This window comes from Myotis nattereri, assembly GCF_964212035.1.
Source record: "Myotis nattereri genome assembly, chromosome: 1".
Taxonomy (NCBI): domain Eukaryota; kingdom Metazoa; phylum Chordata; class Mammalia; order Chiroptera; family Vespertilionidae; genus Myotis; species Myotis nattereri.
This window is the reverse complement of record NC_138075.1, coordinates 163,599,941-163,620,286: the sequence shown is the minus strand read 5'-3', so window position 1 is coordinate 163,620,286 and position 20,346 is coordinate 163,599,941. Positions and strand designations below refer to the sequence as shown.

Sequence of the window (20,346 nt, the reverse complement as noted above, 5' to 3'; positions counted from 1 at the left end):
GTGTTGCTTTCATGTTTCCCAGTGATAAATGTAAATAACACTTAAAAAAAAAAGAAAAGATAATTAGCCCGGCCTGCGTGGTTCAGTGGTTGAGCATAGACCTATGAACCAGGAAGTCACAGTTTGATTCCCAGTCAGGGTACATGCCTGGGTTGTAGGCTCTATCCCCAGTTGGGTGTGTGCAGGAGGCATCCGATCATGATTCTCTCTTATCATTGATGTTTCTATCTCTCCCTCCCCCTCCCTCTCTGAAATCAATAAAAATCTATTAAAAAATAAAATAAAATAATGGATAATTGAAAGAAGGAATTGGACAACAAAGATGACAGTGTAGCAAAGGAGTGGTAACTGATAATTCTGGAAGTGAAATCTATATCAAACATAAGTGGAATTATAGAAGAATTAGCTGACCATGGGAATATTGATATTGCCCATGCTAGATATTCTAGCTGTGCAGCCAGAGGAACTCGGTGAGGCAAACTTTTAAAAAAATATGTTTCCATTGATTTTTAGAGAGAGAAGAATGAAGAGGGAGAGAGATAGAACATCCATCGGCTGCCTCCTGAGTGACCTCTCTGTGGATTGGACAATACCCACCCAACTGAGCCACACTGGCTAGGGCTGTGAGGCAAACTTTTGACATAAATGAAGAAAATGGTTGTGATGACAAGAATGACAGTGTTTCAGGGGAAGTGACACCAACAAAAAACTTTACATTAAAGGGACTCTCAGAGGTATTTAAAGTGTAAAAGATAAAATTTGTAAGACATTCCAAACCTAGACAAGAGTATGACAATTCGCTAAGCATGAAAAAGATGCTCATTCTGTTTTCTAAGTTATACAGTGGGAATAAGGCAAACATTGTTCAAACTAGTCTTGGTAAGTTTTTAAATAATGAAATAAAACACTCTAATTCTAGGTATTTCTAATCTTTTAAATTACAGTTTACTAAAGAAATATTAGTTTTACTTTCTTTTCCAGTTCCCTGTATATTTATAACTGACACTAAGGGAGCTTTTAAGGTTTTTGTGGGTTATTTGGACAGAAATGTCATAATAGAGTTTAATTGAATCATAGTAAGTTTATTTTTAATACATTGCTAATTTCTAATATTTTCTTTAGCACTTGTAATCTTTATATATAAAACCCTAATATGCAAATAGACCAAACGGTGGAACAACCGTACAACCAGTCGCTATGACATGCGCTGACCACCAGAGGGTGCGCGCGGAACATGGCGGGCGTTGGCAGCAGGTGGCAGAACGCAGAACATGGCAGGTGTCAGCCGTGGCAGAATGTTGGAGCAGGTGAGCGGGGGGCGCCAGACCAAGGCAGGGCGCCAGTCGCTGTCATCAGGTCGAGCCTCTGGTGGTTACTGAAAATTCTTTGCTCCCCTGCACCACGGTCCCACCCGGCGCTCTCACCTGCTGCTGGTGCTGGCCCATCAGGGCTTCTCCACCTCCACCTGCTCCCTAGGGGCAATGGGGGCTGGCAGCCACCTCTTGCACCTGCTGTCAGCAACGCCCCGCTCGCACCCTCTGCCGGTGCTGGAGCTGCCGCTCGCACCCACTGCTGGCCCCGCTTGCATCTGCAGCTGGCGCTGGAGCTGCCTGTCGCACCCGCTGCCAGCGCCCAGCCCCGGTCCTGATCGCTCTGTGCCGGCAGTGGGTGCGAGCAGCGGCTGCCGGCCCTGATTGCTCCTGAGGGATTCTCCACCTCCCTCTGCTCCTGAGGGGCAATCAGTGCAGCAGCCACTGTTTGCACCCGCTGATGTCCCCAGCCCCACTCTCACCTGCTGCTGGCACCGTCCCAATTGCTCTGCGCCATCAGCGGGTGCGAGTGGGGCTGGTGCCATCAGTGAGTGGGAGCAGTGGCGGAAGCGGGGCTGCCTGCAGACAGGGACTGGGGGCCGTGGCAGGAGGTGCCAGGCGGGGGCACGGAGGATGGGCTGAAACCCACCCCTTTGCCCACCGCAGCCTCGTGGCTCACAGTTCCTTTCAATGTGCACGAAGTTGTACACTGGGCCCCTAGTATAGATACAAAGTCATATGAGAAATTAGGCTGTTGAATGGAGTTTTTCTTCATATTCTTCATTTCTTTATGTTTTGTTTTTGTTGGCTAGTCAAGCTTCGTGATGCTACATATACAGGAGGGCTTATAGGAACCTTCTCTAGAATAGTACTAAAAAGCCCCAATATAATGAAAGCTAACATTAAGCTCCTTTGGTGTGCTTGGCATGGCAATGAATGTTACATGTACTATCTTATATACTGAGGGAAATTCTTCTGTTCAGACCTGAGTTGGGCTTCACACTCTATTCCTGCCTAATTGCTGCTTCATTATTAACCCATGATTCTAAAGGTGCTACAGGCATTCTTTTCTTGTTTTCCTTAGAAATGTGCAGGTGTTATAGCTCTGCACCAGGCCATTTGCAGCAGCGAATGTCAGCAAAACAGTAAAATGTGATGGTCCTAATAATAATGATAAACATAAATATTTTTCTGAGTTATCAATAAGCAGAATTATCAAGATACTAGGAAATCGCCCGGCCAACGTGGCTCAGTGGTTGAGCATCAACCTCTGAACCAGGAGGTCATGGTTCGATTCCCAAGCAGGGCATAAGCCTAGCTTGAGGGCTCAATCCCCAGGGGGGGCCTGCAGGAGGCAGCCAATCAATGGTTCTCTCTCATTGTTGATATTTCTCTCTGTCTCCCTCTCTCTTCCTCTCTGAAATCAATACAAATATATTTTAAAATAAATAAATGACTTTTTTTTTTTTTAAAGTAGTAGGAAATCTCACTGCCTTCATTAATAATCTTGAAAGGACAAAAGAGAACTACTTATCTGACCTGAAGGATTATTTTAAAGGACTTTACAATATTAACTAAAAAAATTTTAAAGATTAAAAATGTCAAAATCTTTCTTTTGAAAAATATACATTAAACCAGTGGTTCTTAATTGCATGCTCACCAGAATCCCCGGGTAGGCTTGTGAAAACACATTTCTGGGTCCCTCCAAGGAGTTTTTGAATCAGCAGATTTGGAGTCAGGCATAATAATTTGCATTTCTCACAAATTTCCAGGAAATGATGATGCTGATCCCAGGACCAAACTTTGAAAGAGCTACCACTTTACACAAATGAATGGACCCTCAAGCTTTTAAGGTTTTGACAAAAAATTTTAAAGTCACTTATCAATTACAATTTAAAAAATTTTATTTTTTAATTATAGTTGACATTCAGTATCTCTATATATAAAAGACTAAGTGACCATTATGACCAAATGACCAGAACAACCGGTCACTATGACATGCACTGACCACCAGGGGGCAGACGCTCAATGCAAGAGCTGCCCCCTGGTGGTCAGTGTGCTCCCACAGCCAACCTCCCCTGGCTGGCCAACCTCCCATAGTCCCTCCCCCCAGGCGTTAGGCCCCGATCACCTTATCAGGGCCAGGCCCTGGCTTGGGACGGGAAACCAGGGGTGGGTGGGGGGGGGGGCTGGTGGTCAACCTCCCTCCCCCCCAACCCCCCCCGGCCGGCAGGCCCAAGTGACTGTGTGGTGGAGAGAGAATGGGGAGGCGGAGAACCGCATGGTGGTGGTGCACCAAAAGTGGTGTCGGCGTCTGGCATCCGACCCTGCCAGGACCTTCAGGCCCCAATTGGCCTGGCCCCGATCAGCCTGGCCCCAGTCGGCCCTGATCGCTGGCCAGGCCTAGGGACCCCACCCGTGCACGAATTTCATGCACCGGGCCCCTAGTTATTTTATATTTGTTATTTTTTCTATTGATTGTGAAGATTGCTTTTTATGGTTACAGCTTGCTTGGTCATTTTTATAGTTCTATACTACTATGCAAAGCAAGGACTGCTTGTATTAAAAACCAGTTTTATAGAGTTCTTCAAGACCATTCTGTGTATTATTTAGAAAAAGGAGTTTTAGTTTTGGGCTTGTAATTGGTGAGCAGGAATGTCATGAGCTCAAGTCTTTATCAGGTTGTTCTTTGGTGTAAAACCCTTTAAAAGCTTTTTGTTGTCATTAGAATAGACCAGAATCCTTAATGTCATCTGACCCCTGCCTGTATTTTTAGCTCTGGTCTTCAACCTCTTCTCATAGCACTGTGTATCTTTTTCTTTTTAGCCCTTCTGACTTAAAATATGTAGTAATTGTGTAATTAGCCATGTGATATTTGTCAGAATAAACCTATATTGTTCACTGCTGAATGCTCAGCACCTAGCACAGTGCTTTGGACATAACATATGCTCCATGTTTTTATGAATAAATGAATAAATAGAATTGCATGCACATGCATATTCATACATGGATATTTTATTTTTCTTTGAAAGGGAATGATTGCTTTCCCACGATTCTCAAAGGATACAGTGATCTAAAGTTAAGTATCACACTGTAGGAAATGATACAGTGAAATGGATACTTAACCTACATGGTATCATTAAACATTAAAGACGTTCACTTTTCAGTCCCAAATTGCATTTAAATATCTGGACATATACAGTATTATATATGGCCATGAGCAAGCATTCATTTAGAATTATTACACTGTCTGTAGAACATAAAATTCACTTTAAAGAACATTATCTATGGGTTACATTAATATAATAGCATTTAAAAATTGTTGATTATCACATAAGATCTCTAACAGCAGAATAGAGTTGCTGTTGAGTGGAAAATTGGCTCATTCACAAATTTCATCTATAAAACTGTAAATTTCTTCTAGTTTAAAATTCTGTTTTCCTTTTAAAATTACTTATTGATTTTTTAAAGATACTAATTCATTCATATTATAAACTTCTTTAAAGGGGTTTCTTTAGCAGTGGGTATATATATTTTAAAATATTTTATGTTATATTGAATCTTAATTCACAATAAGGTAATCTAAATGTTTCTTAATTGGGTTTATGTTTACTACCAACATCTTAGAGGCAAAAATGTTACAAAAACATTCATTAAAATGTTTTTTTTTTAAAATTTTCGTTGATTGGTAAAATTATTTCACATACCTGGTTAAATGCTTCTAACTTATAAATTTCATCCTCCCTTTAAAAAAATATTTTTCTTGATTTCAGAGAGGAAGGGAGAGGGAGAAAGAGAGAGAACCATTAGTGATGAGAGAGAATCACTCATTGATGGGCTGCCTGCTGCACACCCCACACCCCAGGCATGTGCCCTTACTGGAAAACGAACTATGATCTCCTGGTTCATAGGTCAACCCATAACCACTGAGCCATGAGGGCCGGGCCCCTTCTTTTAATAGTTTCCTTTGGTCACTTACTGATTCATCCCCAAACTCTTCCACAATTGTTTAGAACTCCTTTTAGTACTTTTAAATGCATTTGACATTTAATCACTTTTATCTTGGAAATGTCTCTCTTGGAACCCTCTGACCTCCTGTAGCCAGAACTTCTTGCTCCCTGGGCTTGCTTCATAGTAGTCATCCTTACATCTCTCTTCAAGCATCATCCTGGAGATACCCTTGACTACTCTGTTGTCTTGTCGGTATCACATCTTCCTCTTTCTTGGTTTATTCTCATCCTGTATAATAAAAGCACAATATGCTAAGAGTCTGGTCGTCTGTTCAACCAATCAAAGCATAATATATGCTAAGGCTGCTTAACCACTAGCTATAATGTGCACTGACCACCAGGGGGCAGACAGTTGACTGGTTGACCAGTCACTATGACGTGCACTGACCACCAGTGTGCAGACGCTTCAACCAGTAGGTTAGCTTGCTGCTGGTCCGCCTGATCAGGACTGAGTGAGATGGGCCGGACATGCTCTGGAGCCCTCCCACGGTCCCTCCCCGGCTAGCCAACCTCCCATGTCCCTCCCTGGCCCAGATTGTTTACCGGTGGGGTCCCTCGGCTTGGCCTGTGCCCTCTTGCAATCTGGGACCCCTAAGGGGATGTTGGAGAGCCAGTTTTGGCCCAATCCCGCAGGCCAAGCTGAGGGACCTCACTGGTGCACAAATTTGTGCACTGGGCCTCTAGTGTTTTGTATAATACTAGAGGCTCAGTGCACAAAAATTTGTGCACTCGGGGGCGGGGGTCTCAGCCTGGCCTGTGCCCTCTCGCAATCTGGGACCCATCAGGGGATGTCTACCTGCTGGTTTAGGCCTGCTCCCCGGGGGGGATCGGGCCTAAGCTGGCAGTCAGACATCCCTCTGGCAGCCCAGGAACCCTCGGGGGATATCCACTTGCCAGCAGGGAGCAAGCCTAAGCTGCAGTCGGACATCCTTAGCGCTGCTGAGGAGGCGGGAGATGCTCCCACCATCACTGCTGTGCTGGCAGCCATTAGCCTGGCTTGTGGCTGAGCAGAGCTCCCCCTGTGGGAGCACACTGACCACCAAAGGGCTGCTCCTGCATTGAGCATCTGCCCCCTGGTGGTCAGTGTGTGTCATCACTATCACCAGTCATTCCCAGTCATTCTGCTGTTAGGGTCAATTTGCATATTATCCTTTTATTATACAGGAGGATTTCCTCCAGTAGCTTCCTGAGAAAGATTGTATGGGAGGTAAACTTGAGATTCTCTATATCTGAAAATTACTTGCTATGCCCTGACACTCAATTTTCAGTTTGGCTAGGTATACAATTCCAGTTTGGAAATGGTTTCCTCAGAATTTTTATGTTATGGATCCATTTTCTTTTAGCTTCCAGTGCTGTTGAAAGTCTCATGCCACTGGGATTCATAACATTTTCAGTATTTTTCCCTGCTATTTCTATGTAAGCTTATTGGGTTTTCCCTTGCACCTGGTATGAAATTTCACATTGTATACCTTGGGCAAATTGATTTTCATCCGTAAATGGCCTTTTTCATTTGGAAACTCCTTTCAGTTATGGAAAACTTTGTTATTTCTTTGACCTCTCCTCTCCATTTCCTTTCTGAAACTTGTTTATTCAAATATCAGACTTGTTGTTTTAATCCTCTGTTTCAAAAATACAATCTCTTTTATTAATTGTTATTTATTGATTTTAGAGAGAGAGGAAAGGGGAAAGACACAGAGAGAGAGACATCAATTTGTTGTTCCACTTATTTATGCATTCATTAGTTGATTCTCGTATGTGCCCTGACTGGGGGTCAAACCCACAACCTTGGCTTATTAAGATGATGCTCTATCAATGGAGCTACCTGGCCAGGGCCCCATCTCTCTCTCTCTCTCTCTTTTTTTTTAACTTTTTGTAATTTTGCTCACCATTTGGGGAAGATTTTTCTATCTTTATCTTTCTTTTGAGACATTCATTTCTACTGTCATTTAAAAATTTCTAAGAACTTGTAATCTCTTTTATAATCCTATATAATAAAAGCCTAATATGCTAAGTGTCCAGTTGTCAATTCAACCAATCGAAGTGTAATATGCTACTGACATGCAAAGGCTGCTCAACCGCTTGAGCACTGACCACCAGGGAGCAGACAGTCAGTCGACTGGTCAACCAGTTGCTATGATGCACTGACCACCAGGGTGCAAACGCTCTGACTGGTAGGTTAGCTTGCTGCTGGGGTCTGGCCGATCAGGACTGAGCGAGACGGGCCAGACATTTCCTGGAGGCCTCCCGCGGTCCCTCCCCGGCACCGGTGGGGTCTCTGAGCCTGGCCTGTGCCCTCTCACAGTCCGGGCTGAGGGACCCCCTACCCCTGAGTGCACGAATTTTGTGCACTGGGCCTCTAGTTACTTATAAAACTGGAATTATAGGCTTGTGGAGCTGAAGAATATCTAAAAGGTCGTTTGTGTTAACCCAATATAGAACTCACTTCTACATTGTTCTTACAAATTGTTTTCTTTTTTTTTAATGTCCTTTTGCTTCTTCATATTCTAACTAGAGGCTGGTGCACGAAAATTCGTGTACTCGAGGGGGTCCCTCAGCCCAGCCTGCGCTCCCTTTGGCAGCCCGGGAGCCCTCGGGGTATGTCCCACTGACAGCTTAGGCTCGCTCCCCTTCGGACATCCTTAGCGCTGCCGAGGAGGCAGCAGAGGCTCCCGCCACAGCCGCTGCGCTCACAGCTGTCAGCCCGGCTTGTGGCTGAGCGGAGCTCCCCCTGCGGGAGTGCACTGACCACCAGGGGGCAGCTCCTGCGTTGAGCGTCTGCCCCATGGTGGTCAGTGCGCATCATAGTGACGGGTCGTTCCTAGGGTCAGTTTGCATATTACCCTTTTATTATATAGGATAGGATTTCAGGATGGCAGGAAAAGGCATTGCCAGGCTGAGGGTATAAACTTTGCTAATGCTTATCTAACAATTGGAGTAGTTTAGGACTTTGGATAAGGGGGTTTATGTGCCCAACCAAGAATCTGTCCTTCATTTTTCAGGGAAGAAAAAAACAGTAGTGCTACAATATTGGCTATCTCGGTACCTAGGAGATGTGTATCCCACTTTAGCCATGTATAGTTCTCATTGGGCAGGCATTCAGTCGGTCTGTTCTAAGCTTGCATAATGAAAATGAATGGGGAATTGCACAAGTATATTTAGTATGCAGATGGTTTGTCTGGTGTTAAGGAAACATTAGCTTTAAGACCTGGAAGTGAAGAAAAGTAGTGGTGCACCCAACATTCTGCGGTGGTGGGACTTTGCCTCTGGGCCTGGATTACTTTAAAATGGGGTTCTAGGACCTACTTTGAGCTTTTCCTTTCACTTCTTTTCTTCCCCACCCCTGATCTTTTTCTCACTGACAGTCTTAACTGCCATAAACATCTTTGCCAGGAAGAAGGAAAAACAGGTGAAACTCCAATCTGCCCGCCCCTTTGCCAGTCATATCTGTGATGAAGAATAGCTTGGACAGGGAGGAAGAGAAGAAGTTGAAATTGCTGGCTAAAGTTAAGTTTCTTAAAATAACTCATCTGCCTTTGCTTGCCCCATTTATAAATTATCATGAATAATTGGGAGTTGACTCCATAAATAAGTACATGTAAGTTGAAGAAACTTCAGAAAGGCTGTCATTAGTCTTTCGCCCTGTTTCAGTGTAGTTAGTAATTGGATTCTTCCTCTGCTCTGCCCTGACGACTGGTCAGCTACTTTATCAGCTTCCTGCGGCTGCTGTAACAAATCACCACAAACTGAGTGGATTAAAACAACAAATTTATCCTCTCACAGTCCTGGGGGCCAAAAATCCAAAATTAGTTTCATTGAACGTAAATCAAGGTGGCAGCAGGGCTATGCTCCCTCCAGAGGTTCTACTGCAATGATGGCGAACCTTTTGAGCTCGGCGTGTCAGCATTTTGAAAAACCCAAACTTAACTCTGGTGCCGTGTCACATATAGAAATTTTTTGATATTTGCAACCATAGTAAAACAAAGACTTATATTTTTGATATTTATTTTATATATTTAAATGCCATTTAACAAAGAAAAATCAACCAAAAAAATGAGTTCGCATGTCACCTCTGACACGTGTGTCATAGGTTCGCCATCACTGTTCTACTGCATCACTCCAATCCCTGCCCAAAGTCACTAGAGATCCAGGCCGCTTGGGGTCTGCTTGTGGCTTTGTGGCCTCAGGACTGCTGCTTCACTTCAGGCAGCATCTCCCTGTTAGAAGCAGGAAAGGGCAAAGAATAGAAAATACATGTCGGGTTTCTAAGAAGCTTTCCAGAAGTCCTACCCAACAGCGAGGCTTACATTTTGTTGGCCAGACTAGATCATATGGCCACCGCATCATGAAGGAGGCTGGGAATGTTTTTAGCTGGGACATTACACCTCCACTAGCAGGATTCCGTTAGTGTTAAGGCAAAGGGAGAATGGCTATGGAGTAGACAGCTTGCAGCCTGTCCTAGTAGGTAATGAAAAGAGTTTACATTTCCACCTACAACTAGAAGGCTCTTGTGTATATGATCACGTTAATCTTAGTTCATTCTCTAACCTATATTGAGGAAACCTGTTCAGTTCCAGGCATAGTGATAAGCACTGGGATGTCGTTTGCATTGATACTTGCTGTAGGACAGACACTTGTTAACTACTTTCATGTAGGTTATTTACATCATCTCCTCTAATCTGCTCCATTTTCTGCTTCTGGAGATATCAACTCCACTTTATAGATGAGGCAACTGAGGATCCATGAGAATGGTTAATAATATCATTTTCTAGATTTAGAGATAAAATTTTAGCGCTTACAGTTGTAGAGCTTAATCACACCCATGTTTTCTGGTTCTAAGTTGAGTGCTAAATTATGCTTTGAATTGAATACACACACACACCCATAACCCCCACCCACACTTTGAAAAGCAGTGAGAAAGTATCACCTTCAGTGAGGTAATGCTGGGTTTGAGTCTTATTTCTGCCAGATATGGTTCTGTTATGTGATAGACAAATTATTGCATATTGGTGCTTCGGTGCTGTCGTTTGTAGAGCGGGGATAATGTCATCTGCCTTGCAGGGTTCTTGTGAGGATGAAATGAGATATAGGCCTATACTGCACCTATTCAGTAAACAGTAACTTTATAGTTATTATTATGGTTGTCTTCATATTATAGGTCAAAATTGACTTCCTTTCCTCTCCTGTAGTAGGCGTGGCAATACTGAAGAAATCACTTAGTTCTTGGGACTTTTCAAAACATACATATATGTTTTCCTACTAATTTCTTGATCTTTTTGCCAGTTGTGATTAGTTTTTGCAGTGTGACAACAAATAGGAATAACTCTTTTTCTCTCCTGTAACTGTTATAACAAATTATCACAAATTTGATGGCTTGAAGCAACAGACTTATCTTACAGTTCTGTAGGTCAGACGTGTGACAGAGGTCTTAGGGCTAAAATCAGGTGTTGGCAGGTTGGCATTCCTTTCTAGAGCAGTGGTACTCAACCTTCTGGCCCTTTAAATACAGTTCCTCATGTTGTGACCGAACCATAAAATTATTTTCGTTGCTACTTCATAACTGTAATGTTGCTACTGTTATTAATCGTAATGTAAATATCTGATATGCAGGATGATCTTAGGCGACCCCTGTGAAAGGGTCGTTCGACCGCCAAAGGGGTCAAGACCCACAGGTTGAGAACCGCTGCCTAGAGGCTCTGGGGAGACTTTTTTGCCCTTTTCAGTTATTACAGAGGCTGCCTGTATTCCTTGGCTCATGGTCCCCCCCTCCATCTTCAAAGCCAATAATGTAATTATCTCTCCCTGCCCTGCTTCTATTGTTACATCTTCCTGACTCCTTCTCCCTCCCTCCTCTGCCTTTTTAAGAACACTTGTGATTACATTGGGCCCATTTAGATAAAAAGATAACCTCCCCATCCCAAGGTCTGCTGATTAGCAGCTTTAACTCCCTTTTACCATAGTTGTAACCTAACAGAGTCACAGGTTTTGAGGGTTAGCATATGGACATCTTTGGTGCACTATTATTCCGCCCACCATGTCTCCATTCTCTCCAAAAGACTGAACTCAGTTTTAGCTTCAAAAAAATAAAAATAAATCTAAGGATGCTGTGGATACCTTTTTATACACTTGAAGTCTATTGATGTTGTAGTAGGAGAACTAGGTAGGACCTGGGTTTTCTTGGCTTAACTGCTGCAGGCTGTGAGGATACAAGGAGAGCAAAGGGGAAACAGTGAAGATCCTGGCCCTGGAGGCCCTCAGGCCCTTGGGTAGACCTCTAGGGAGAGTTGCCTAGCATCACTGGTGTAATGTAGTGTGATTACTACGTAGTTCTAGGGGTGTTTTATTTTATATTTTTTCTTACCTTTTCTCTTATCCATGACTTACTCTTTTATGTTTGCAAAGATAAAACATTTGTAGGAAGTTGTAGATTTTCTTAATATTTGTAATGATTTACAGTAGTCGCCCCCCCGCCCCCCCATATGATCTCCAGTAAATGCCTAAAACTGCGGGTAGTACTGAATCCTATACTTTGTTTTTTCCCATACATATAGACCCATGATAAAGTTTATGGATTCTCTTTGGCATATCCAGATTGCCACCATCACTCTTGTGCTTTGGGGCCATTGTTACAGTAAGTAAAATAAGGGTTACTTGACACAAGCACTGCAATACTGTGAGTCAGTCTGACAACTGAGACAGCTACTAAGTCATTAACAGGCGGGCAGTGTATATATTCAGTGTGGCTATGATTCATGTCTGGGGTGGGACTGCGCAAGATTTCAGCACGCTACTCAGAATGGAGCACACTTACTTTAAAATGTACACATTGGCCTGGCTGGAGTGGCTCAGTGGTTGAACATCAACCTATGAACCAGGAAGTCACAGTTTGATTCCTGGTCAGGGCACATGCCCGGGTTGCGGGCTTGATCCCCAGTGTGGAGCGGCAGGAGGCAACCAATTGATTATTCTTGCTCATCTTTGATGTTTCTGTCTCTCTCTCCCTCCCTCTCCCACTCTTTCTGAAATCACTAAAAACATATTTAAAAATAAGTAAAATGGTTTATTTCTGGAACTTTTCATTTAATATTTTTGAGCTGCAACTGACTGCAGGTAATGGAAAGCGTGGAAAGTGAAACTAATAAGGGCAACTGCTGTATTTTAAATTCTTTGAAAGAGAGACTCTGAAAACCAAAGCATAAGTAATATATACGATTGAATCATTTTTCTAATTTATTGCTTGAGTTCGTTATTTTAATTCAATTTATTACTTGAACTCGTTTTTCCAGTTCAGTAATTCTTGCTGGTGTCTGACATACGTTATCTGAATCTATTTTCCTAAGTGAAAAGCTTAGCCTTTCTAGTCATTAATCTATTTGTCCAATCAGCAAGTACTACCATGTGCTAGGCTCTCTGCTTAGCTCTGGGGACATGTTGGTAAGCTCAACATGGTCCCTTCCTTCATGGAGTTCAGTCTAGTAGGCTGTCAGCACATCATTAACAAAGTGGGTATGACTGAAAATCAGACTTCTATAAATAATGCAACATTTTCCTTGTCTTATGATTGTCTTATGATTTTGTCCCTAAATTATTTTAAAATACTTCAAAATGTAACTGTGCCTACTATTTACAGTATAGACTAATGTTGCTTGCTTATTTGAAGTAATTTAGAGTTTAGGTTGCTTTTTGAAATAAATTTTTAAGCAGATATCATTTCTTAAGCTTTTCTCAATATTCAATGAAGTCAAAGATTTCTTTTTTGTAAATGAAATTTCCAATAACCCTTTCTTATGTACAATGTTCCTTAAGATGTTTCTAATTGCCGAACCAGTTTGGCTCAGTGGATAGAGCGTCAGCCTGTGGACTGAAGGGTCCCAGGTTCAATTCCGGTCAAGGGCATGTATCTTGGTTGCGGGCACATCCCCACTGGGGGGCGTGCAGGAGGCAACTGATTGATCTCTCTCATCGATGTTTCTAACTCTCTATCCCTCTCCCTTCTTCTCTGTAAAAAATCAATAAAATATATTAAAAAAAGAAAAAAGAAAAAAGAAAAAGATGTTTCTAATTAAGGAAGGCCTGACACTAATTTTCATGTTTGCTCTTTTAGGAATGTTTTAAAGGAAGTTGGGCTACTCACAAGTTACTACATAAGAAAGCAAGTAAGTGAAATCACACATCTCTACACCGAATGTCTTCGAAGTGGCTTTCTTGCGAAAATTCTTCCAGTTTTGAAAGTGTATGTTTGAATATTCAGAAAGTGCATATTTGAATATTCTAAGTATAATTCAAAAGCTAGAATTTGAACATATTGTTTATTCTTTATGAGATGTTATCATGTAAAAAATGTGGCTGAGTAATATCTTTGTTAATATTATTGTATGACATGTGACATGAAAACATGAATGGTTGCTGGGATAGACGGATCTTGCTTGAGCAATACCTGAGAAGGTCTAATCTTTTGGCACCGTCTTTCCTTTGCTAGAAATGTATGCTTATTGTGGGCTGGGACACATGAGCTATCTGGCTTCATTTAGCCTGATCTCTTGGTTTTGTTTAGTTTGAATTTTGATGGCTTTTCTACTCAAAAGTCTATTACTTTAGGTTTTTTGGTCATGTAATGTTATTACTTCCAGTTTGATGTTTAATTTGCTCTTTTGAAGTTATTTTGTGAGACACCACAAAGTGAAACTATTGGCTGCTGCTTTAGCTATTGCTGTCACCACCGCGATGTGTCTCTGATTGAAATGGCCTTTCCTGCTCTGGCCATTCATCTTGTAAATTCATGTCATTAGTGTGGCTGGCTTAAGACAGACAACCCATCACAATTACTTGAAAATTGGCAGGGGGTTTCTGTTCTTATGGCATTGCTATCCTGATAGATGAACGCTTGCCAGACAGCACATGGTCCTCCGTATAAGGATTTTGTTTCAGCTTACTGACCTTGGTAATTTTTTTTTGTTATTTATCTCTTTGTATGTGTGTGTGTGTGTGTGTGTATTAGGAATTTGTTGATTTAATAAAGTTTGGTAGATTGTTTTATATCAACAGTTTAAAAAGATATTTTCTGTGCTGTGTAAAGTGAAGTCTACATTTAATGGAAATGTTAGACTATTGTGGGAGGAAATGTGGTTATAGAGGAGGAAAGCTGATTGTGAATAAATTACTTTCTCAAAGCATAAAAGGCAGAATTTGTTACCTCAAATCAAATATAGAGATTGATTTTAAGTAATGCCATTTAGTTTTATTCACTCATAGATAAAATGCTGTATTTCTAATGTGTTTGGTATTTTAGAGCTCTTTAAGGCAGTTATTAATATTTTTTTTTTATTAGTTAAGGTATTACAAATGTGTCAGTTATTAATATTTTATAATCAGGAGGTTAAAGCATAGGTGAGTGAAGAGTTGAGGTGAAACAGTATATTAGTAAAAGAGCTTAGAATGAGTCTCTACCCCAGGCATTTGTTAACTAACTGAAATGTGCCTCTTTCTTCAATCCTGGATTCCCAAGGGTGAATTATTTCATTAAAACCTATCCTACAAGAGAATTAAACCACTGATGTGCCCAAAGTGAAAATAACATAATTATTAACTGCATTGAACTGAGGCCATTTTGGTTTTACTCGTACCACAGTGTTTAGTGTGATGCCCTCTTGGATCTTTTCGGATGATTTTCTTCAGTGGTGAGCCTGATATTCTTGATCCCTTTGAGCTGTGTTGGAAAGAGACAACCCTCAGCTGGCTAGCCATGTATCTTCTCCCTAATAAATTGATCCCAACAACACTGTCGAGGATGGCAGTCCTAGAGGAGGGAATGTCTGGGGAAGGGTCCTCGTTGGAACTAAGATTATTGGGAAAGGAATTAGGGGGAAAGAATATTGGGTTAGGAAGGAACAGGGCATCATAAAACATAGCAACTTATTCCAAGAAACAATAGTGAGATAAGATATCAAGTAGGTCATGTCATGAGATGACTGCTTAGGCCTTTTTCCTTTTTTTTTTTTTTTAAGGTGTAGTGTGTACTGATCTCTAATTAAGGATGCCTGATTTATATGTTTGTTCATATGGGATATTTCTGTAATTTGCTTTTAATATCTTTGATTGGTTTTGGAATTAGAGTAATTTTATTGCCAATAAAATTCAAAGTGTTTCCTCCTCTTCTGTTTTCTGGAAAAGATTATGTCAAATTGGTGTTATTTCTCCCTTAAATGTTTAGTAGAATTCACCAGTGAAACCATACGGACCTGGGGTTCTCTTGATTGCAGGAGCTAATCAGGCCTTAGGAAAATTTCAAGTGTGAATTAAATAAATGATTCAAGGACAGGACTTTTTAAAAATATATATATTTATTTATTTTTTAAATATATTTTTATTGATTTCAGAGAGGAAGGGAGAGAGAGCTAGGAACATCAATGATGAGAGACAATCATTGATCAGCTGCCTCCTGCACACCCCCTACTGGGGATCAAGCCCACAGCCAGGCATGTGCCCTTGATTGGAATCGAATCCAGGACCCTACAGTCTGCAGGCCAGCACTCTATCCACTGAGCAAACCAGCTAGGCCCAGGACTTATTTTTTGTGTGTGATAGTAAGGACCAGTTAGATTACAAAGCCCTTAAAGGCACACAGTGCTGAAGCTTGGGTGCATATTTCCTATGCCGTATTTCCTGCCAGAGTGGACATAGTAGCGTTTCACATCTTCATACTCTCTTTTTCTACTTGAGGCCTGGTGCACAAAATTCGTGCATGGGGCGGGGTGTGTCCCTCAGCCCAGCCTGCACCCTCTCCAATCCAGGACATCCCTCTCATAATCCAGGACTGCTGACTCCTGAGTGCTCACCTGCCTGCCTGCCTGATCACCCCTAACTTCCCCCGCTGCCGGCCTGGTCACCCCCCAACTGCCCCCCACCCCTGCCGGCCTGGTCAGCCCATGCAGCCTGCTGTTCAGTCATCCGTCCGGTTGTTTCAGTCATGACAGCCCCTGGCTTTTTATATATTACGATATTCTTTTTATGTATCACTGATTTATTCAGTGTGCTTGTTTCCCATTTCTTAAAGTAAGAGGTGGAAGCATTTGATAGATGTCTTTTGAGTAGCCCAAAAAATGCTGTAAAAATTCCTTTGAAAAAACAACAACAAACCAAATCTAAATAATCACTCCTCTACCCTCAAAACTAGAGTGCTTGATTTTTGGATTGCAGAGTGAAGGTTTTATGTAATGTTTCAGAATTGATTCCACCAAAGACTTGTGAGCATACATTACTTTGAGCCTCACCTTCAAATGCTGAAATTTTGTCTGTTGTGAGGATTAAATAAATCCATGTAAAATGCTTAGCATACGTACAGTGCATAGTAAGTGCTGCACAGCTACTTAATAGTCATTTCTCGAAGAACTGAGTCCGAATTGTGATCAGATGATCCTGTCTTATGCAAAGCTTAGGTATAGGCAGTCATGTTGTGTCAGCTGACCAGAGGAGGCAGCCTGCACAGAACCTTTTAAAGACTAAAGCCTAGATATGATGTACTTTGAACCAGACTGTGGACGGAACAGGTCCTCTTACTTGGTCCTGTTTCATCCAGATGTGTGTGTGAGACTCAGCTTTCAGGTATTATTTACACTGTTCTGTGCTTTCACAGCTTTTTGAAAAAGATCAGTTAGTTTGCAATTTTGTTACCTATCCCAAGTCCAATTCAGCTGAATTAGGTGTCTATTATCTAGCACTTAGGCCTCAGCTCAGACTGACCCTAAAATGTAAATGAACTGACTTTTGAAGTGGATGTTTTCCTAAGTAAATTATTCAAAAAGAACTTGCCAGATTTCAATCTCATCTAGGAATCTTGTGGTTATATGTATTATTTGTTTGAGGTCTGCTTTTAATTCTCTTTTGAAATAGATTGTGGAAAACTTGGAATGCAGATCAGCTGGAAGCTTTGAAAGATTTTATATCCTTCTTTTTCCTTGCTGCCTCCCCAGGAGTATGTTAAAACAAAAGCCTGCATCTTGTTATTCTGCCCTAGGTTTCAGGTGGAAATGGTTATTGCAGTTCATATTCCAGACAAAAGCACTTGATGCTCTTCATAGCTGAAGCAGCATCAGTGGGCCTGCATCTCTAAATATTTCTGTAACGTTTGACCCTGAGGCAATGAATGCAGTCCAGTTTTGTTCTGGGGTGAGAGATAGTTTTCCTATTGACATTAACATTCACCGTGGCTTTCTTCAGTTCCTTACGTGAGAAAGATATTTAAAATTCAGTAGCACAGTAGAGCTTTTCTTTTGTTTTTCCATTCTCATTCTTTTCTGTTTCTTTACTTTATATGTAATATTATCATTGTATTATCTTCCAGAGTAATGTGAATGGATTGGCTACTGGAACCCTTCCCCAGTTTCCTCAGCTGTAAAATGAGGAAATTTGACTGGATTATATTTTTGTTGACTTTAGTCACCATGCTGTACATTCCATCGCTAGAACATATTTCTTATAACTAGAATTTTGTATCTTTTGACCAACTTCATCAATTTCACCATTCCTCATTAGCTTAATATGGTATGATTTCATCTTTTCTTCCCCATTTTGTACTTTAAATATATTTTGTAAAGGGGGAGTTTTATTTATCTCATACACTTCTAAAATTATCTAAAGCCTGATTTTCAAAACTTGTGATAGCATGGCAGTAATCAAGAAAAGAAGGGTGTGCCTTGGGAGGTATGTAGGTTGACACTCTGAGGGATTTAATTCCTGCTGTTCAAGGTCTATTTAGTGTTGTTGTTGTTTTTTCACATTGTAGATGGAGGTGTAGTCAGTGTGCTGATGTGAGATACCATAGAGGGGCTGGTCTGTTCTGTGTGAAAATGAGTCTTAGGTACATTTCACTAAATGCAACATTATGTGTTAATAACTTTAACCTGGTAAGGGTGTGTGTGTGTGTGATTCTTAAATTTTTCTACTGAGGTTTCAGTAATTTTCTACTGATTATTCCCTCCCCTTATCTTTACCTTTTTCTAATTTCTTCTGTTACCCCTTACTGAAAAAAGGCAAATGATGCTTATAAAATTTTTAAAGGAATTTGAAATATTGCCTTGGCTCAGACTTTATACTTCAAAATGGGCTTTCTATAAGTTGATCTTGTAGAAAGTATACATTTAGCATTTGCTTGAGGAAAGGAATTCTACTATGAGCTGTTCCTAGTCAATAATGTATAAAAACTTACAATATGTTTAGCTTAGGCTTTTTCTCACAAGACACTCAGATCTTTGAGGTATCATAGGGTTGTAAACATAGCAAGAAAACAATAGCTTTGGTGATATAGGCTAAGGCGGGAATTTGCTGGGTTTTTGTACCTGTATACTCTTTGGTGTGGCGTTCACACAAGTTACAGTTAAAGAATGCTGCTGCTCAGTAGTGTGACACTGAACCATTTCTTCCTCTCTTTTTCTCTCATCCATTTATCACGTAGAAGATGAAAAGGCAAAGCGGGAATTGTCTTCCTGGAGTCTAGAAGGTGATATTAACACTGACCCATGGGCAGGTTATCGATACACGGGCAAACTCCGACCACATTATCCACTGGTGAGTAAATAAGGTAATAAACACTTAACGTTCTTAAAACCAATTTTCAGTTTACTAAAAATGATACCTGTAAGTTGTATTCCAATTATGAATTATATAATCAGGATTAAGTTCACATTCTAGCTCTTTTTATGGAACATTATTTATTTATTTATTTATTTTTTTAAATATATTTTATTGATTTTTTACAGAGAGAAAGGGAGAGAGATAGAGAGTTAGAAACATCGATGAGAGAGAAACATCGATCAGCTGCCTCCTGCACATCTCCCACTGGGGATATGCCCGCAACCCAGGTACATGCCCCTGACCGGAATCGAACCCGGGACCCTTCAGTCCGCAGGCCGACGCTCTATCCACTGAGCCAAACCGGTTTCGGCTATGGAACATTATTTAGAAGTTAATAGGGATAATTGGCTATTATGGAAGAAGAAAAAATTTTTAGGTGAAAGGATTAAAATTTCTTTAATCTTAAAAAAGAAAATGGTAGATAGATATTTTCTGGCTGGCGTGGTGGTAGCGAATATTGCTACCTTTCTAAAATTGTTTAACGTGATACAGTTCTACCTTAATTTTGATAGGGCTTTCCTGCCACTCTCACTCCTTCCTATGTTCTTGTCAGATGGGTTTTAGCATGTTAACATAGGAATCCATTTAATTTGAAATCTATTTGTCATCCACAAATATTTGAAATTTTTTTACTGATTTTTTTATAAAAAGAATACATCTTTAAAAATTTGGGGCAAATATCAACAACATAAGAACATCTTTTTAATCCTAGCTCCCAGAGATAATAATGAACATAATGGTGTATATTTACTTAGCGATATAATTTATTGTTGTTGATGGTTTGCCAGCTTGTTCGGAACAACATGGTCACCTTGCTGTCTGCTTGTGATGTTAAATCCTTAATGGCCCTGGCTACCCTCCCCTCTTAGGATATTTAAGTGTCATTAGCACTAGGAAAATGAAGCTTAATCTTCATGAAAGAGATATATTGTGATAATTGAGGTGTCATTTAAAACTTTTTTCATTTAAATGAAATGAATGAACTTTTTAGTGTTTTCCTCACTTTTATTTCCTTTGTTAGTAAATTTTAATAGTGATGATTGCTTTCAGATTTGAATTGCTTTTAACTAACATATATCTCGATGTTTTCAGATGCCAACCAGGCCCGTGCCAAGTTACATTCAAAGACCAGATTATGCTGACCATCCTTTAGGTGAGTTTTGCGATGCTGATTCCTCAGTTTTCAGCTTGCGAGCCTGATGACCACTGCAAAGAAAGGAGTGCTTTTCTTTGGAAAACTTTTCAGTGCTGGATTTCTCTTTGTTTGTTTTTGTTTTAGTGCTGGATTTCTAGTAAATGTAAACAGCTTTTTAAGACACACTAGAACATTTGAGAAAATTAAAGACTCTTCCAAGAAATCTACCCAATTCTGAAAATAATGTTTAGATGTTAAGACTACA

At 40.8% G+C, this 20,346-nt stretch overlaps 1 protein-coding gene across 1 annotated transcript in view; it reads left to right on the top strand.

Moving 5' to 3' along the window:
• The window catches only part of METAP1 (methionyl aminopeptidase 1), a 75,718-nt gene that overhangs the window by 29,911 nt on the left and 25,461 nt on the right, over positions 1 to 20,346 (top strand). The window contains exons 2-4 of the mRNA XM_081086680.1: positions 13,422 to 13,473; positions 18,768 to 18,880; positions 20,039 to 20,099. Coding sequence (XP_080942806.1) covers positions 13,422 to 13,473; positions 18,768 to 18,880; positions 20,039 to 20,099 — 226 coding nt within the window. The remainder of the gene's footprint in view (positions 1 to 13,421; positions 13,474 to 18,767; positions 18,881 to 20,038; positions 20,100 to 20,346) is intronic.